Raw genomic sequence first — 20,320 nt, 5'->3', positions numbered from 1 at the left:
CCGTTCCTGTCTGTGCAGCCCCTCAGGTTTCAGTGCCTCCTCTTCTGGCTGCCACCGCATGGACCTGCTCTACTTCTCTTGGGCCTTTTCCTTACTGGGTCCCTGTCTTTGCTGCACCTCTCCTACGTGGGACCTGGACTTGCGACCCTGCCCCGCGTGTTGGGTCCGTTCTTTCTCTCTCCTCCCGGGGCCCTGCATTTGCTGCCTCGCCACAGCCTTTGAACGCCCTCCCTCCCCACCATCCATTTGGCTCTCTGTTGCAGACCCCCTCCTGCTCGTCGGCGGACTTTCTCACTTGCTCCTGCCCGACCATGGGGAAGACCGACCCTAAACAACCCAAGATCGCCTTCGATCAACGCTGGCAGACTCGTCAGGATGGTGCGGTCGCCGATGTGAGTGACCCGTCTGCCCAAACGGATGTGGCCCTGACACGGGAGGACGATCTGAAAACCATCATGCTAGACGTTAAATCCACAGTCAGTCATCGGCATTGTGGCCCAACTCGACCAGCTGTCGACCCACCTAGACACTGTCAAGGCCCGAGTTGACTCACACGTCACCCGTCTGCAGCACATTGAAACAAGGGTCTCGGATGACGGACGCCGCCACTCATGATCGCCACAAGCTCCTTCAAATGGACAAGATTCTTGAGCTGATCCATAACAAGAATGAGGATTTGGAGGCACGTTCCCGAAGGAGCAACCTCCGCATCACAGGTGTGCCCAAATCCTCCAAGATCACAAAGTCTTCCATTTTTGAGGAGCAGCTCATTCGCAAACTATTTGATGTCCTCTCCTCTGTTTTCATTGTCGTGCGGGCCCACCGCTCCCTTGGCCCTCACCCTTCTCCTGGCCTGCCGGCTCGCCCCATTATCGCCTAACTCCTGAACTTCAGGGACCGCGACGCCATTCTTTGTGCGGCCAGGTAGAAGGGCGAAATTCGTCATCAGGGCAACTGTCAACTACCCCGACTACACTATGGCGGTGCAGGTATGCTCGGAAACTGATTCTTCAAAAACATGTCTCCCATTCCCTGGCATATCCCAGCAAACTGCGAGTCAGGCATGGCTCCAAGATGCTAGTCCTTCCGGAACCCAAAGATGCTTTGGCCTTCGCGAAGAAACCGGATTGGGCACAACGTTCTTCTCCTGCTAACTCTCAGGTCACAGCCGATGGCAATTTACGTGACATTGACTGAACCCTGTTGGTTTCTTGACACTATCGCCAACTGCACTCCTTGTTGTTCAGTCACCTGTTATGGGTCACTCCCACTTTGTATTTTTTTCTTCCACAGGGCTCTCTACACCAAGACCACGCTTCGGGCTCGCTGCCCCGGATTCCCTGGTGACAATCCCTTCTGTTGTCTGCTACGACCTGTGACTTGGCCACCCTGTCTCTTTGGCAGGGGAGTATGCTGGGCTACATCACGCCTCCACGGGATGATTCCCTTATTGGACATCGAATTTTCCCTTCCCAGTTGTGGGTCCCCGGGGTGTGGGTGGAATCTCAGCCTGATTGGGGTGTTGGTGTGGGTGGTGGGGGGTTAGGTTCTCGGGGTTTGTTGCCTCCCTCTGAGGCCTTATTGTTTGTATTGATCTATGCCTTTTTTTGGTCTCATGTCACCTCAACCATACAGCGTTTTGTATTGCACTTCTCTCTTTCACTGCATTATGTCCCCAACGCACATCTGCCTCTACTTGCTATTAAGGGGTTTGGGTTATTGGGACCGTTACCTCCGAAAGAAGCTTTTGTTCTAATCTTGACTTGGGTGCTTTCCTGCACCTCAACTATGCGCTTCTGGTTATGTTCCTTATTGCACTTCTCTACCCGACCGCGCGCTATTCTCTCTGAACTTTTAACCTTCCTCGACATTCCCTTCTCTGGCATGGCGCTATGACAGATACCACGCTCTGGACCTGGAACGTCCGCGGTCTTAACGACCACCGTAAGGCTCGCCTGGTCCATACCCACCTTACCCGGCATAAGGTAGACATTTGTTTCATACAGGAGACCCATTTGCTGCCTGCTACCTCTTCTAGACTCTCCAGGCACTGGGGGGAAATACATTCCCCATTTACTCTAACTATTCCTGTGGGGTGTCTATCCTGCTGCGCAGAGTGCTTCCTTGGCAGACCTCCCAGGCAATCATTGACCCAGAGGGGCGCTTTGTCGTCCTGCACGGCACCCTCCTGGCCCAACCATTGACCTGGTCTTCGCTATACGGTCCCAACAATGACGACTCGGATTTCTTTGCACATGTTTGGCATCACACACGGAGAGGGGTGTTTGACGTTACGCTGTCTACCACGCCAGATCGCTCCGGAACACACACTTCTCATCCGCTCGCAACTTCACTATTGAGCTCTATTCTCACTGACAACTCTTTGCATGACACGTGTTGACACGCTCGCCCTGAGGCACTTGCATGACAGGCTCCCGTGGTTGCTGGTCCCGCTTGGACCTCTGGATTACCACTCTGTACGCATTTGCGTGGCTCACCTCTGTTGAGCATATGGCACGCACCCTCTCAGATCACTCTCCTGTTCACCTCTGCCTGCGCCTCCCTCACTCCCCACGTCACGCATTCTCTTGGCAGCTTCCCCCTAACGTACTGCGGGACTCAGTCTTCTGCGATGAGATACAAACTGCAATTATGAATTACTTTGAGCTTAATGAGGGCACTGTTGACTCCCCTTCCACGCTTTGGGAAGGATTCAAGGCTGTAATGCGTGGGGAATGCATTTCTAAGCAGTCCAGTGTATTATGCTCTATTTGCGGTACTCTTGGTATGGAGATTAAGGCTCTGGTCTCCTCCCAATCCCTGGACCCTAACCCCGACACGCTCGCTCAGATCCGGGGGAAGCTCACCAACTTCGCTGATGATGCCAACAGAGAAAATGCGTTTCTGGGCAGGGAGGAGAGAGCGCGCCGCTTCGGTGAGGGAGACCGCCCTGGCAAGACCCTTGCCAACCTCCTCCGCTCGCCTCATGCAGCGTCCTATAGAACTGCTCTCCGGGACGAAGGCCGGGACAGAACTACTTCTCCTGAGGAGATCAAGGCACGTTTCACCGCATTTTAGTCTCAACTTTATACAGCTGGGACCGTGGATTCTTTATCAATATTTCGATACCCTTCAGCTCCTCTGGCTTGGCAACCCTCACAGGGAATTCCTTGGTGAGCCCTTCTCCAAAGAAGAAATCCTTAATGCTATTAACGGCCTGCCCAGTGATAAGGCCCCCGACTCGGACGGCCTGCCAGCATCCTTTTATAAGACCTTCACGCCCCTCCTAGTCCCGCACTTAACTGCCATGTATAATGAATCATTTGAGAACGGTCGGTTTCCCCCTTCGCTCCACGAGGCATTACTCAGACTAATTCTAAAACAGGACAAACCCCCCCGAGCTCCGCAACTCTTATTGTCCCCTCATTAATTAATACGGATAACACGATATTTGCCAAACTACTTGCCTCCCGCCTTCTCCCCCGCATGACGCTCATCGTTCGCCCGGACCAGGCCGGCTTAATTCCTGGTCGCGCGACCTCCCATAATCTCCAGACCATCTTCTCAGTCCTTCATCAAATTAATCCCACGCTCCGGACAGTGGCCGCCCTGCTAGACGCCACCAAAGCCTTTGACACCCTTGAGTGGCCCTTCCTCTTTTATCTCCTCCCTCGGTTGGGCTTTAGCCCGGTCTTTATGCGCAAAGTACAACTTCTCTACACCCTTCCCACTGCCCGTCTCCAGATTAATGGTCAAATATCGGAGCCTATTTCCATTGTGAGAGGTACTAGGCAGGGGTGTCCGCTGTCACCCATGCTCTTTGCCATCGCCATGGAACCCCTCACCGCTAGACTCCGACAGCATCACAGCCAGAGAGGTCTTGGCTTTGCGGCTCATGCCCTTGTCGTCTCCATGTATGCGGACGACGTTACACACGATGTCCGCAACCCTCGGGAGAATCTCAGTCCTCTGGACAACGAGGTGATACGGTTCGGGAGCTACTTCGGCATCCAGGTTAACTAGAGTAAGTCTGTACTTTTCCCCCTCACTGATTCCACGGTCCCCTTTACTCCGGACTACCCTTTTGTGTAGGCGTTGGGTCCTACAAGATACTTAGGTATTTGGCTTAGTAGGGACGTAGACTAACTTTGGAGGGCTATTTTTGGCCCCGCTGTGGACTGGTTTGAGTCCAAGATTCCCCTCTGGCGTAGGTTACCGTTGTCACTGGCGGGTCGCATAGCCATCGCCAAGATGGTGGTGCTCCCGAAGTTTTTGTATTTGTCAATATTCCCATCCCGCTCACTGCCCACTTTTTTGGCAGATTACGCTCATTGATCATCACCCTGGTCTGGGCTGGTCGACAGCCCAGAATCGCTTGTAATAGCCTCACCCTCCTGGTGTCACGTGGTGGTCTTGGTGCCCCAGATTTTAAACTATACGCCCTTAGCGCCCAGGCCAGTTTTCTCCACTTCTGGCTCCACCCAACTCCTTTTCAGCCGCATATCGCGGTGGAGGCCGACCTTGCTGGCCCCTGGCCGCTCATAACTGCCTTATTCGCCCTGGCGAAACTTCCACGCACCGAGATAGACATGGTAGAAACTCTGCGCTGGGCCTGGGATGGGCTCCGGAAACTCTCCGGCTCCAGCATGCTCTCCGCGAATGCCATGCCTATTGCTCATCACCCGGCTTCTCCCCCCCCCCCCCCCCATCCACCCCCCCCCCTTCAGTCAGCTGGGATGGTGAAACACGCAACCTGCTTGGGGCTCTCCACAGTGTCTGACCTCTACCCTGGGGACACGTTCTTCGCCCTTGCTGTCGAATCCAGCCTCATGGACACATTGCTCTATCAACTAAGGGCTATTTGCAGGGAGCTTCACCCTAAGATTTCCCAGCCTCCTTCCTCAATGGCCACTCTTAACTTACTTTACACATCCCCCTCCCCCCGAAAGCTGGTCACCAAGATTTACGCTCTTGCGGCATCTCCCATCTCTACATACCGGGCGCGAGTGGTGTGAGGACCTGGGTGTTGAACTTTCTCAAGAGGACTGGCTTTATTGTTGCAATCAGATTAAACGACTATCCCCAAATTATCGAACTCCTGCTCAGCTGCACAAAATGGGACTTATCCACAGCGACAGATGTCTGCGATATTCCTCTCCTGCGGCAGACTTCTCCCACCTAGCCTGGCTGTGCCCTCAGATCTCCGCATACTGGTGTGAGGTGTGTGCCGCTATCTCGGAGATCACCTCGTCGCCGGTCCAGCCAGACCCTGTGCTTTGCCTTCTAGGCTTCCTGAAATCCTGCCCAAATGCTACACACCGCCTGACTGCGATGCTTCTTGTTCTGGCGAGGCGTAGGGTCTCCATGTGCTGGGGTCGCAGGCCTGTACCTACGGTTGACGCTTTGCTTGAGGATGCTTCTCGTTGTCAGCCACTTCTGTCCGAATTCTGAGACCTAATGCCAGCCATTTCCTGCCCAATTGACATATGGGGTCCACGTGTATCTTACCTCTCAAGTTGCAACTTTCAGCATCCTGCGACCTCTCCCGCGCTCCCCAACGGCGTTCTGCCCGCCGCGGCCGACGGTGATGGCCAGTGAGGTGCCATCTCCCTGCTTACTCCTCCCTCTGCTTCCCTAGCTTCTCTCCCCCATCTGATGGGCCTCTCCCCTCGGCTTACAAACATGCAGACCCGCATTTTATTCTCTGTATCATTAACAGGTATTACGCGTCTGAGGTAACCTCGGTTGCTTAATACTGAATGGGGCCTCCCCACATGTTTGGGGTCCCTCTGCTCGTATATAATGTCTTGACTGAGTGCAATCTTGTAACCCTACTGTGCAAATTTGTTCAATAAAGGTTTTTGAGAAAAAAAAAAAAAAAAAAAAAAGATTTGAAACCGGGCATTCCTACAGCACCAGGAGTCGATAGACTCAAAAAAGACAGGCAAAAGTCCCAAAAACTCAGTCAAAAATTGACTGGAGGTTACCACTCTCTCCGGATCTGCGCTTGGTGGCGTGGAAAAAGAAATAACTAAGATCAGCGCGAGAGGGCGGTGTCTAAGTAGCTGCCGCGACGTCATCCCGGCGATCACAATGCTTACGACGGACGCAGAGCCACACAACGCCACCTTCCGACGCGCAGCGGTACTGCTGACGAAAACTTTCCGGATCCAGTCTGACGCCTGGAGGTAGTTTTAAGGTAAGGAATCTATCACTAACGTGTCTCTTTCAGATGCTGAGATTAGGATGTGTTGACATTAAGATACGTCAAGACTGTACAAGAAACTTAAGTAAAAATTAGATAGACACGATAGGTGCCAGTCATCTGGAAAGACAAGTCTGTTGTTGCAGGTATCCCTTCTATGGAGAGGAGTTGCAGCCTTTGAATTTGCTCTTGCCTGCTACTTGAGAAAGGCACATGTGGGCATGTGTCAGAAGAACATCCGTGGCCATAGCGAAGTCTATATCCTCCTAAAACTTGTCAACCAAACTATCCACTTGAGTGCTGAACTAGTGGAACGGTAATGAAGTGCTGTTGTACCTCTAACCTGAAATCAGACTCACTAAGCCATGCATGGTGGCAGAGTAAAATGCCAAGTCAGCTGAATCAGGATGCTTTGGTATCACTGGAGATCTATTTTCTCTCCACAACAAGTTCCCTTTCTGCTCTCCCACTGGTAACTATTGTAGTGAGAAAGCAGTCAAACTGAGTTGGGAATTTTACACTCTGTGGCTGCTCCCCACAGCTACATGCTTCTCTGCTGCATCAATCTTTTTGCTCTCCTTCTCTGGAGGGGGATCCCCAGCTGCCTGGGCACAAGCTCTTTTCCAGCGTGCATGCACAACCAAAGAGTCTGGTGAGACCTGTCCTCTGACGTACCTAGGGATGTCCAGGGCAGGCTTCAATTTCTTTTCAACCCTTGGGAACTCGTACCTTGACTGGGTACTTGAAATTGTCAGTATTCTACTTGGTCACACGTTTAAGCATCAGTAGGTACTAAACAGACCTCTCTGACCTGAACCGTCTCCACCTGTAGGAAGCTGGGTTTCTGTTGCAGTAACCCCCCCGCCCCCACTTTGCCAGACTACTGATACACTTTGGCTTGATGTGCCCTGGGTCCCTGCCAATCAGGTTCCCAGGGACTGTGTTCTTCCCCAAAACTGTACCTTGTACCCCCAATTGCACCTCTAGCCACATGCCCGTCCCTGGTAAAAGGTACCAAGGGCACTGTGACAAGGGAAGGCCTCCAGCACTTACTGTGGCACCCTTAGAGGTCCTGTACACACACATATATTTATATACACACACATGTATATATATTCATTCTCGCTCTCATTCTCATTCATTCATTCTCGCTCTCATTCTCATTCATTCATTCTCCCTCCCTCTCATTCATTCATTCTCCCTCCCTCTCATTCATTCATTCTCCCTCCCTCTCATTCATTCATTCTCCCTCCCTCCCATTCATTCATTCTCCCTCCCTCATTCATTCATTCTCCCTCCCTCATTCATTCATTCTCCCTCCCTCATTCATTCATTCTCCCTCCCTCATTCATTCTCCCTCCCTCATTCTTTTTCTCTCTCTCTACAGCCTGCATGTTTTGGTGCAGAACAAAGTGAAGAGTCGACATAGCACACATCCCTGTGTACCATGCCTACAACCCACCGCCCTGGCATAGGTCAGCCGGCCAGCTAGCTGGGTGCACTATACTAGCGGTGAGGGTACAGGTGCATGAGCCCTGTACCCCTATAGTGTCTAAGCCAATTCTTAGACATTGTAAGTGCAGTAAAGCCATTAAGAGTATATGGCGCTGGGAGTTTATTACAAACTCCACAGCATAATGGCCTTACGGAAAACTGGGAAGCTTGGTATCAAACTTCTCAGCACATTAAACCCACACTGATACCAGTATGGGATTTAATGAACAATGCACTCTGAGTGCATCTTAGAGATACCCCCGGAAAAACAACCAGCCTCTGGTACCCACTGGTACACGTCAGCCTGCCACCACCAGACATGTTTCTGGACCCCTGGGGTGGGAGCCTTCGCTCCCTGAGCCTAGAAACAAAGACATTCCTGGGTGGAGGTAGTCACACCTCCCTCAGGTCAGGAAGAGCCATCTGTGGCAGGGGAGCTTCAAAGGCCTTGCCACCTTTGTAATGTGACCCCCAGCCTCTCCTGCTATCATGAGCAGGCCCGCTTCCTGTCTCCCCTCCTTTTCGGCAGGGAGACAGGTGGGAAAAATTAGAGCAGCCCAGAAGGTGTGAAACGGTAGCATTGGAGCTCATGACTACGGACAGTTCGTTTTAAATAGAGGGGCTTATCATAGCCTTGGTTATCACCGGTACATTAGCGAATCTCCACGGGCAAATTTTAAAGGGCTTACAATAGCCTTTTCAACTAGCCGGGTGTATTAGAAGGAATATGCTACTTACCAGTATGCATCTGTTCTTGGCATGTAGAGCTGCAGAGTTGTACGCTTAGCATAGATCGCCATCTGGTGTTGGGCCCGGATGTTTGCAGTTTGTTTTTGTTCTTTGCAAGTCACGAGTTCGGTGACTCCTCCTTTGGTCCGTACTGCGCATGGGCTTCGGCTCCATCCTCAGATTGTTTTTCGCCAACAGGGAAATGATGGAGCGTAGTAATAACAGTGAGAAACCCATGTGTGTTGTATCTAAATAAGATGGACTGGAACGGATACAGGTAGCCGGGGAGGCGGGTGGGCGTGTACAACTCTGCAGCTCTACATGCCAAGAACAGATGCATACTGGTAAGTAGCATATTCCGTTCGAGGCATATGAGCTGCAGATTGTACACTTAGCATAGATTATATAGCAGTACCCAACCTTAGCGGCGACTACCGGTATCCGTTGCAGCGGTTTGAAAAAGTGTCTTTAGTACAGCCTGGCCCACACTAGCTTGCTGCTTGGAATGCACATCTACACAGTAATGTTTTGTGAAGGTGTGCGGTGTTGACCATGTGGCTGCTTTGCAGATGTCATCTAAGGGTATGTTCCCTAGAAAAGCCATAGAAGCCCCTAACTTTCTAGTAGAGTGGGCTTTAGGTGGAACAGATAATGTTCTTTTTGCCTTTTGATAGCAAATTTGTATGCACTTTACAATCCACCTAGCTATCCCGGATTTAGAGATGGGGTTGCCTTTATGTGGTGGAGAGAAGGAAACGAACATTTGTTTAGTCTTCCTGAAAGGTTGCGTTCTTTGTATGTAGTACAGCAAAGCCCTCTTAACATCAAGTGTGTGTAAGGCCCTTTCTGCAACAGATTGAGGTTGCGAGAAAAAGACAGGTAATTCCACCGATTGATTGAGATGGAAGGGGGAAATGACCTTGGGCAGAAACTTCGGATTTGTACGAAGTATGACCTTGCTGTGATGTATTTGTAGGAAGGGTTCCTGTATAGTGAACGCTTGTATTTCACCAACCCTTCTAAGGGAAGTGATAGCTACGAGGAAAGCTGTTTTCCAGGTGAGGAACTGTAGCTCACATTTATGCATTGGTTCGAAGGGTGGACCCATTAGCCGTGTAAGAACTACATTTAGATTCCACACAGGGGAAGGTGGTGCCCTGAGAGGAATTACTCGTTTAAGGCCTTCCATAAAGGCTTTAATAGCGGGCACTCTGAAGAGTGATAAATGCTGTCTGTTTTGTAGATAAGCAGCGATCGCTGCTAGGTGTAGGCGTATGGATGAATATGCCAGGTTACACCTGTGAAGATGGAGCAGATAGCATATGATGTGCTGTATGGATGCATCTAAAGGGTTGATTGTATTGTTACGGCAGTAAATTACAAATCTTTTCCACTTTGCGGCATAGCATGCTCTAGTGGTAGGACGTCTGGCTTCCATGATAATGTTCATGCAATCAGGGGGAAGGTTAAGGTATCCAAATTCTAAGATTTCAGGAGCCAGATCGCAAGGTTGAGCTGAGCTGGGTCCGGGTGCCTGATTTCTCCATGGTTCTGGGTTAGGAGGCATGGGGACAGGTGCAGTTTTTGATGTGGCACCACCGATAGCTGTAGTAGTGTGGTGTACCACGGCTGCCTGGCCCATGTTGGGGCTACCAGAATGAGTGTGAGGGAGTGCTGTTGTAGCTTCCTTACCACTAACGGAATTAGTGGGAGAGGTGGAAAGGCGTATGCAAATCTGCCTGACCAGTTCATCCATATCGCATTGCCTTTGGACAATGGGTGTGGGTATCTGGCGGCGAAGCTTGGGCATTTTTTGTTTTCGTGGGTGGCGAAGAGGTCTATCTGAGGATGCCCCCACTTTTGGAAGAATGGGTGAAGAACTTGTGGATGCAGTTCCCATTCGTGTAGTTGTTGCGTTTGTCTGCTGAGCAGATCTGCCATGGTGTTTTGTACGCCTGGAACGTGCTGTGCCAGGAGAAAGATGTTTTGGGGAATTGCCCATCTCCATATGCTCTGGGCTAAGCGGGAGAGCTGGGGAGAGTGTCCCCCCCCTGTTTTTGGATATAATACATTGCAGTCATGTTGTCTGTGCGAATGAGGACTGCTTTGCCCGAAATCTGTTTTTGAAAAGATTTTAGGGCTAGAAAGATCGCCAAGAGCTCCAGATGGTTGATGTGGAGCGATTTTTGCTGTGGCGCCCATAGACCTTGCATTGTGAGGTGTAAGAGGTGCGCTCCCCAGCCGGAGAGCGATGCGTCCGCTGTTAGAATCACCCGAGGAACCGGGTCCAGGAACGGCCGCCCTTTGGAAAGGTTTGTGGTGTTCCACCACTGCAGAGAGTGATGGGTGCGGCCGTCCACCAACACCAGATCCGTCAGCTGACCCTGGGCCTGGTTCCACTGTTGTGCTAGGCACTCTTGAAGTGGACGCATGTGGAGTCTTGCATGGGGCACTATGAAAATGCAAGACGCCATCATTCCTAAGAGCTTCATAAACACTCTTGCTGGAAGAGAGTGTTGAGGAAGGAATGTTTTGCGCAAGGCTTGTATGCTTGCGATTCTGGCTGAGTTTGGATAGGCAATACCTTTGGAGGTGTCTATAGTGGCCCCGAGATATTGCTTTGTGTGAGATGGTATGAGGTGGGACTTTTGGTAGTTCACCGTGAAGCCTAGCTGGTGGAGCAGTTGGATGGTGCTGTTTGTATGTTGCACACATTGGTTGTAGGACGCGGCTTTTATCAGCCAGTCGTCTAAGTAAGGGAAGACGTGAATATGTTGACGTCTGAGGTGTGCTGCTACTACCGCTAGGCATTTGGTAAACACCCGTGGTGCGGTGGTGACCCCGAAGGGGAGAACCGTGAATTGGTATTGCTGACCGTCCACCACGAACCTGAGGTACTTCCTGTGAGAAGGGTGTATTGGAATGTGAAAGTATGCGTCTTTCAGATCCAAGGTAGTGAGAAAGTCTCCCTGACAGAGGAGCGGGAGGACTTGTTGTAGGGTGACCATGTGGAAATGGTCTGAATGTATGTACGCATTTAGAGGCCGGAGGTCCAGAATGGGCCTCAGGGTCCCGTCTTTCTTTGGTATTAAGAAATACAGAGAGTAAACCCCTAGATTTTGCTGATTGACGGGGACCTGCTCTATAGCGTGTTTTTGGAGGAGGGAGAGCACCTCCTGTTTGAGTAGTGTGGAATGTTCTTGAGACATTGGACGGTGCCTTGGTGGGATATTGGGTGGGGTAGATGTTAGCTCGAGACAGTACCCTGACCGAATAATTTGGGTCACCCATTTGTCCGATGTTATGGACTCCCATGCGTGGATAAAGTTTTGCAGTCTGCCCCCGACCTGAGTGGGATGGTCTGGGGGAGGGAAGGGGAGTCATTGGGCGGGCGGGGTGGCAGAACGGGTGGTGTTAGTTTTGCCCCTGCCCTTATTGTTGTTGCCTCTGTAACCACCCCTTTGGTAGCCCTTTGAAAAGGTATTTTGAGGAGGGGACTTGTAGGAGGTAGAGGCGCTATCGGTGGAGTAGCCTCTGCCTGTGCTACGAAAGGATGAGCGTCGAAAGGAGCGTTTAGGGGCCTGTGATTGTAGTGCCCCCATAGACTTTGCTGTGTCTGTGTCCTTTTTCATCTTTTCTAACGCTTCGTCCACCTTTGGCCCAAAGAGAGTTTGTTGGTCAAAGGGGTGATTTAGTATGGACGCCTGGACTTCAGGCTTGAACCCTGAGATCCTGAGCCAGGCATGACGACGAAGCAGGACAATAGTATTTATGGCTCTAGAAGCAGTGTCAGCTGCATCGAGGGCACACTTAATGGAGGTGTTAGTAATGAGTTTACCCTCCTGTATTAGTTCATGAGCCTTGCGTTTGTGTTTTTCGGGGAGGTGCTGCATAAGAGCCTCAAGCTCGTCGTAGTGTACTCTGTCATAGCGCGCAAGTAGCGCTTGTGTATTTGCAATGCGCCACATGTTTGCAGCTTGGGAGGCGGTGCGTTTGCCAGAGGCGTCTAGAAGTTTGGATTCCTTATCTGGCGGTGGGGCTTCTCCTGAGGACTGGGAGTTAGCCCGCTTTCTAGCTGTGGACACAACTAGGGAATCTAAGGGAGCAGAGCCCTTAATGTATGCAGGGTCTGTGGGTGCCGCCTTGTACTTTTTTCTATTCTAGGGTTCAATACCCTGGCCCTGACAGGGTCTTTGAACACCTCTGCAGCATGCTTGGTGACACCTTTAAGCATGGGCAAGATAGATGTGGACTTGTCCTGAATGTCAAATGTATCCAGTAGGAAGTCGTCTTCCACTGGTTCACTATGCATTTCCACCCCATGGTAGTGTGCTGCTCTCTGCACTAAGTGGTGAAACCCTAAGGAGTCCTCTGGAGGAGACGGCCTGGATGGGTATAGGTCGTCCTGAGGCATATCCGGTATGTCAGGGTTTTGGTAGTCTTCCCATGGGTCTGGGGTCCCCGGTGGAGTGGGGTCCATTGGGGCGTCCGCCGGGTCATAATCTGGATCCCCGTAATCCGGATCTGGGGACGGGGTCGGGGAGTGATGAGGTAAGGGTGGCGGAGACCTGGGAGGGGGAGGGGGTGGAGGAGGTGGAGGAGGAGGTAGTGGGGAGGGCACTCTGAGAGGAGAAGTAGCAGAGTCCTTCCGCTTGGGTGGTGGTGGAGGAGCCGGTGTGTCAAGACGTCTTTTTTTGACAACTAAAGTCAATAGCCCAGTCTTTGGATCTTTAAAAAGAGTCTTTAGCAAAGGGTCTGGTGTAAAGAGATCCAGTGGCGCCGAATCGTCCGCTGGCGCCGATGTTTTCGGAGCCGAGGGCTTAGATGGTTTCTGTGCGCCATACTTTTTTGGAACCTCCGGTTTTTTCGGTGTCGATGGAGTTTTGGGCGCCGGAGCGTCGGTGCCGACAGATTTGTGTTTGTGTTTTGTCGGCACCGAGAGTCCAGGCTTGGGCACCGGTGGCTTCGGAGTCGAGCTGGGTATCACTTTCTTCAGTGCCGGATGGTGTTTTTCGGCACCAGGCGTCGGCTGGCTCGAGCCCGAGCTGCCGTGAGACTTCTGAGGCTTCGACACCGGGCCCGAAGGTGGGGTGATAGAAGCTGTGTGCTTGGTTTTACCCAGGCCTGCAGGCGAGGGTGTAACCGGAGTCTCTTTGGTTTTGGGCGCGGGGGTGGGAGGGGGTACAGTACTCACGACCCGCTGCGCCGGTGTGATGTCCTCCACGTCGGAGTCGTCGGCCTCGGAAGCGCTGACGACGTCGTCCTCCTGCTCGGTGTGTAGTTGCCCCGAAGCTCCGGCGTCGTTTCCGAAGATGTCCGGTGGAGCTGCGGTCGATGAGTGCGCCATGGTGCGTCGAGCTCTTCGATCCCGGATGGTCTTTTTTGATCGAAAAGACTTACAGGCGGGGCAGTCTCTAGCCTCGTGTTCTGGAGAGAGGCAAAGGTTACACACCTGATGGAGGTCAATGTGGGGAAATTTAGACCCACATTTTGGGCACTTTTTGAACGGAGTCCTTTCCATCGGCCGGGACCGGAGTCGAGGAGGGCCCGAAGGCCGGTGCCGATGTACGGAATGGAGAAATGTGCCGCTCCGAGAGATGAAGATATGATGAAGAAACTCGAAGAACGAGGATTTTCCGTCGAGACTGGAACCGTAGAAGTTCGAAGCCGGAGCACGAAGTATCACATCCGAGCCCAATGGCGGAAAAAAACAATCTGAGGATGGAGCCGAAGCCCATGCGCAGTACGGACCAAAGAAGGAGTCACCGAACTCGTGACTTCCAAAGACTGTCCAAAGAACAAAAACAAACTGCAAACATCCGGGCCCAACACCAGATGGCGATCTATGCTAAGTGTACAATCTGCAGCTCATATGCCTCGAACACACGGTTTCCTTCATTTTTCAAGACGGGTCTATAAGAGTCCATCAGGAGCTGCCCATAAATTTGCATCTTCGCTATTACCGGCATACCAGTGAATCTCCATGGACAAATCTTAAACCTTCAGAGTTTACTTGGATTTGAAGTGACATATAAATCATGCACATTTATTGGCGAACTGTGGTCTTCCTACGCAGAACCATAACATTTTCGTTTAGAGCCTCGAGGAAGTCACTGGATGTGACGAAACACGTGTCGGCTGTTTGTGCTTGCTGACCAGGACTGACTCATGTCACTACTTCAAGGAATGTCTTTCCATCTGTACTTGCTCTAAAACGGTGGTGCGTTCAGTCCTGTAAAAAATTGTCAGTGATGCTTTTCTAAATCCTTGTACAGAATAAATTGAAGAATTTTGTATGAATACATCTCTGGTGTTTTCCGGTGATACAGTGGACCTCTGTCCTATTGGTTCTAACTTATCAAGGTCACACATTTATAACTTACATTTCAGGAGTGCCGGGGTATATTTTGCTGTATACTACTTCACAGGCACTTTTGTAGGTCCCTGTGTGTTTTTGCACCCAATGTAGTGGGGTGCTATTTACCCTTAGTGGCACCGCTAGGTATTTCCTTGCTCCGTGATACATTTAGATTATGTGTACTTGCTAGCCCAGTTTACATGTATAACTATTGGTGTGACCCTTATATACACTACTACCGTTCTCTGTTTTGCAGCCCAGGTGGTGTGCCCACCTCTGCCAACACCCCTCAGGTGGGTGAGGCGAGGTGAAGCCCCCGCTTTAGTGCGTGCCATCTTGCAGATGGCAGGAACTCTCCAATCAGGATTAGATATTGTGCCCACTCCCCTACATGGGGTGAGCACACCAAGGGTGTAGTCACCCTAAGGTCAATAGCCCACTGGCTACTGACCTAGAGACCCCTAAAACGCCCCCTAAATACAGTATTTAGGGGGCAGCCCTGAACCAAGAAGACAGATTCCCACATCCTACGAAGGACGAAAGACACCCAGGAGAGGAGACTGCAGAAAAGAACTTACTTACCAACCCATCTGCACTTTCCAGAGATCCTGCGCCAAAAGTCGCCTTTTTCTGCAGCGAGCGACCTCCAGAACTGGGAGGACTGACTGCCTTCAAAAAAGACCGGATCTCCTGTGAAAAGCACCTCTGTTCAAAAGAAACTCCCAAGATAGACTCTGAGCCTGCTGAGGACAAAGAAACCAGACGCCTATGGCCCGAATCCGGGTGGCCCACTGGTCCCAGCAAGGTCCCCCAGTGCTCCAGAATCGTGGGTTGACCCCTCCGAGACTCCCCGATGTCGCCTAAAGCCTCTGCATGGAGTTCAGTCTGAGTGTGTGACATTTGCTGCCTGAGTCTGTACAGCAAATGCTTAACACTACCCTCTGATAAAGCCTTACTGCTTGTTCACACTAGCAATAATAGAGAGTTAGGTGCTATCTACCTTTTCCTCTGCCTACCTTTGGGGCATCACTGGACTCCGCATATTATAGCTAATTTTTGGTATAGTATATACAGAGCCAGCTTCCTACACCACCACAAAGCAATCTTCCTCCAACAGCAAAGCTTTACTTTGTGTTGGTCCGCTGTCCTTAGGGTATGGAGAACCATGTGGAATGCTGTGGTGAAATACTGTGGGGAAGGGCCCCTGGGGAGGTCTTAACAGGATAAGGCTCTAAGTCAACAATGTACTGTGAGACAACCTAGTAATCTTCCCAAGGATCATCCAATCACAAAGTGACATAGGTTATAGATACGGGTCCTGCACATCAGATGCACCTGTCCGACTGAGGTGAGTTTGTGACTGTGGCAGACATTGGGGGAACGATAGCATGGAACTGTGGTGGTGGACTAGTGGTATTGTCTCTACGTGTCTAAAAAAGGGGGCATTCGTCAAGGCTTTTTCGGAGCTGCAATTGGGCTGGTTTTGAATTTTTTTAACCGAGGGGTTGGGGCAGTTCTCTAAGGATCGAGAGGTCACAGAACCTGGAGTCAAACCATAAGGTTGTGCCTCTTATGGCTAGTCTTGGGCCTCGAGGTGAAACTATCTTGGTTGGTGGTGTTAAGTTTGTCTGGCATCCTTTGCTCTGTTGTGATGGACCTTCCTCCTCCTTGCTCTTATCCATCAAGAGGACAATACCAAAGGGCTTTGTTCATGTGGCAGGACATACGACTGGCTTCCACTCTTGGAGACCGTGGCAGAGGTTACAGATCCAAAAGCGATGGTAACATGGCAGAGCATGTGCATCTGCAACAATGCATGCTACCAACACTAAAGTACTACATTATTATAGCCCACAGCTTAAGGCAAGGGCCTTTAACAAGGGAACGGGCCTTAATGGCCAATATTGCCTGCTACAGAGGGGTAGAAAGCTAGTAGAACATTCCGCCCATAGAAGGGAGAATGTTCTAATTAGGAAAAGAAAGACCTCACGAAACCAGAGGGGGTTGAAATCCCCTTGGGCTCCGTGAGGCCTTGGTTGACCGCAACACCTGTGAACAACAAACATTGGAATGTGGGAGCTCCGAGCTTTTACTGCGCATTAAATGCCCAGAGCACTCCACTGTTTCATCTCCTGTATGGGAGCACCATTGTTCCATCTCCTGTATGGGAGCACCATTGTTCCATCTCCTGTATGGGAGCACCATTGCTCCTCTATCCAGACTTATGGGACCTCCATTTGAAATAAAGTGTAAATTGAAGCTCCAAAATCTATTGTGGTTAGGCTGCATTTTAGTGCCTGCTACATACGGTTTGCTCACCATTTTGGCATAAGGAAGTTAACTTTATTCAGTATTAGAACATTGGAATGTTGGAGCTCCGAGCTTTTACTTGCCATTAGATGCCCGGAGCACTTCACTGTTTTCAATGGAGCTCCCAACATTCCAGTGTAGTAGCCCTTAAAATGAAGCATACACACAATAGATTTTGAGGTTCAATTTACACCATTTCAAATGGAGGGCCCACACGTCTGGACAGAGGCACTCCGGTGCTTCCATAGGAGATGATCGGATGTCAACTGGGGACAGACCAACTGCAGGAGTGGTGAGGATGTTTCTAAATGCGGTAACTGCAGGTAAAGAAATCCTCAGTTGCTTGCATCTCCCCCAGTGTGGTATCCACGTCAATGCGGACCCATTACAAGTTTGTCTCCCAAACAGAATATTTCATGAGACTAACTCTGGAAACCTATTAGTGGATCCAGAGTAGCTTTTATTAACATGACATTGTTGGCCTACTTTCAGTGGTTTTCAGACTCTAATCTCTTCAGAGGGACTCCGTTCTTGTTCGGGGGTATGTTTTTGTGCCAACAAGCTTTCTTTAGTGTATGGTTAGAGTTTGGTACAAAGATCAAGAGCAGAAAAAATATTTAAAATATGTACTTTTTATCTTTCTATGGAGCATGTCTGCCCAACTGACTAAGAACTGTTTACAGAGTAAATCCAAACGAATCACAAAGTGGTCGCCCAGTGTGCAAACACTGCCATAACGCTCACTGTTCCCAAAATGCAGCAAACTCGTTTGACACTGTACTGCAGCTACAGAAAGCGCTGGCATCTATGTTTCTCCTACCCTACTTGGGTTGTAATTAATTGCCATTCTTTGACAGTACAGTACAGTACAGTACAGTAATGGCTGGAGATGAGGGCTCACATCAGAAAGCTAAATGAAAGCAATTAAAATAACTTCCAAATAGAACTCCACCAAGGAAAAGGCGTTGTGGGGCAGATTGGGAGTACAGTGGGAGTGCATTGAGACATTAGAAGAGCAACTGGTTTCCGCAAAGAAACTGCGTGATAGCAACTTGTACTCCTGGTGAAAGTCTGCTACTTATCACTGCCTATATGTCAAACTAGACTTTAGTTTCATATCAGCAGCCCTTCACACATACTGGTAATTTCTTTCTATAAATTACTGCACGAGAGTTTCACTTTAACACTTAGCATAGTCCACTGGAAAACATACCTAGGATGGAGGAACTGAGTGAGAAATTAGCAATTTATTTAACCAACCTAGATGGCATTAGGAGCGGATGTTCCAGTGTTGTTCTTTCATGTTGATTGAGATGAAATGCGGGGCTGCATCAGTGATGGAGATAACTACAAGATATTGGTGCCGTTTCATTAAATAGAATGAAGAATATTCCTTATCCGAGTAACATCCAAACACTATAGTTATCAAGAACTAGTCTGGATATTTTTAAAGCTTCGTGGGATATGTCAAAATGCACAGACCATGTTGCAGGGATGAGGCAAATTGCATTTCTAAAATCCTTTGGGAAAGAATGACTTGTCAAGCCCCCCAGTGAAGTTCAGAAAAATAATATCTTGGCTGCAAATTATAGAAAATGTGCTCTTAATTTTACTAATTTTACGCAGGCTAGAAATGAATTTTTACAGCAGGAAAACTTTGAAATTTCAAAAGCTATCTTAAAAACTCACCTGGTAGCCTATTGACAAGCCACGTTAGTTGCTTTTTGGAGATGTTAGTCCAGCTGAGATCAAGTATGACTGGTTGCCGCTTGATGATGCCGCTGAGAGCTTGTGGGACTATGGTCTTCCACCGGCTCAGATCAATCTTTCTCCACAGTCTCTTGTCGCAACACCTGTCCAGACAGATGGAAGAAATGGATTAGACCTCATACTTCAACATGTCACAGAAGTGGCTACTATGGAAATGGAACCAATAAGAGCCAATCCCTGTAGATATTTCCAATCTTCACAGGGACTAACATCTTTTATTCTACAACCCCAACTTTGAAAATGGCCTAATGGGTAACTACAGTGCCCGCTCACTATTGTAGCACTCCAAACATTACAGCTATGTGACAAAACTAGTCTGCTAACGTAGCTCAGAAAATGACTACTCGCTTTGTGGTTACATCCAGTAATAAGTCTTGGTATAATCCATAGCAGATCATGCTATTCCAGCACTGAAACTCCAACACAGCCCTCAGAACATTAACTTCAAACTCTAGCCTGCACCCTCCCATATCTAATATTTAAGGTCCAAACCGTCTTCTCCCAGGCCATATTGGTAGCTCACCATTTGTACCATGTCTTGCAGACACGCATGCAGTCACACAGTTCTTTCCGGTTGAGGTAATGAAACACAGACATCCAGACATCCTTTTGCATGAGCAAGTCCTGGCCCTCTCGGGAACTTGATGTCCGTCTCCGCCCTCGGGGGCTGGAGCCATTGCTGCCACTTTCCTCCATGCTGTCATCCTCATCGTCATCGTACTCATCCTCCTCTTCATCGTTATCCACTCTACCCCCATGGGACTGCAGCCTGGACTGCGCCTGTTGTGACAGAATGCGAGCTGGAGGTGATGGGCGCAAGTTTGCAGACAATGCAGTTATGGCCTGCAGCTTGGGCACTATGGAACTGGATTGAAAATCTTTGGGCGCCCGCTGCAGTGTCACTGTGAGGTAGGACCCACGAATCTTGGCCCGCTCTGCCTCGGACAGCTCCTTACCACTTGGATTATTCTCTTTTTCCTGTGCTAGTTCGATGCCAAGTTCACCAGTGTGAAGCCGCAGGAGCTGCCGTCTCTTTAGACGGTCATCGCGGGGATGATGACTGGGGCCAGCACCCGGAGAAGAGCGAGTCACCATTCCACCCCTTGTGGGGGACTGTGGAGAACCTGGGTCATGGGTCAGTTGTAGCCTGCTGGAGGGAGACTGAGGCGGGGAGGCCAGTGGGTCCTCACGACTCCGTAATGGTCGCAGCACCTTCGTGGTCACGGTCTCATCATCGCTGTCCTCCAACTTCCGCTTCTAGAAAAAAGAAAATTATGAAATTGTTTATTTTTTTCCAGGGAACATCGACGTAACGTACAGCCACAAATACCTCTCATTCCGAGAAGTAGTTTTACCCTTAGAACAATCAACTGATATGCAGTAATTCAATCTATCCAGAAAGTAATCCACCAAAAAATGTGTTTTTAGAATTAGAGCATTGCCACTTCTGGGGA

General features: G+C 50.0%; 1 protein-coding gene across 3 annotated transcripts in view; it reads right to left on the bottom strand.

Annotated features, from left to right (window-relative positions):
* KDM2A (lysine demethylase 2A) overlaps positions 1-20,320 on the bottom strand; it is a 770,935-nt gene that overhangs the window by 78,616 nt on the left and 671,999 nt on the right. For all 3 annotated transcript variants that reach the window (XM_085651618.1, XM_085651619.1, XM_085651620.1), the window contains 2 exons: positions 19,390-20,123; positions 18,786-18,949 (listed from right to left, as the gene is read on the bottom strand). In XM_085651618.1, coding sequence (XP_085507744.1) covers positions 18,786-18,949; positions 19,390-20,123 — 898 coding nt within the window. The remainder of the gene's footprint in view (positions 1-18,785; positions 18,950-19,389; positions 20,124-20,320) is intronic.

The sequence above is a fragment of the Triturus cristatus genome, chromosome 4_1, assembly GCF_964204655.1.
Source record: "Triturus cristatus chromosome 4_1, aTriCri1.1, whole genome shotgun sequence".
Taxonomy (NCBI): domain Eukaryota; kingdom Metazoa; phylum Chordata; class Amphibia; order Caudata; family Salamandridae; genus Triturus; species Triturus cristatus.
This window is presented reverse-complemented; position numbering and strand designations above follow the sequence as displayed.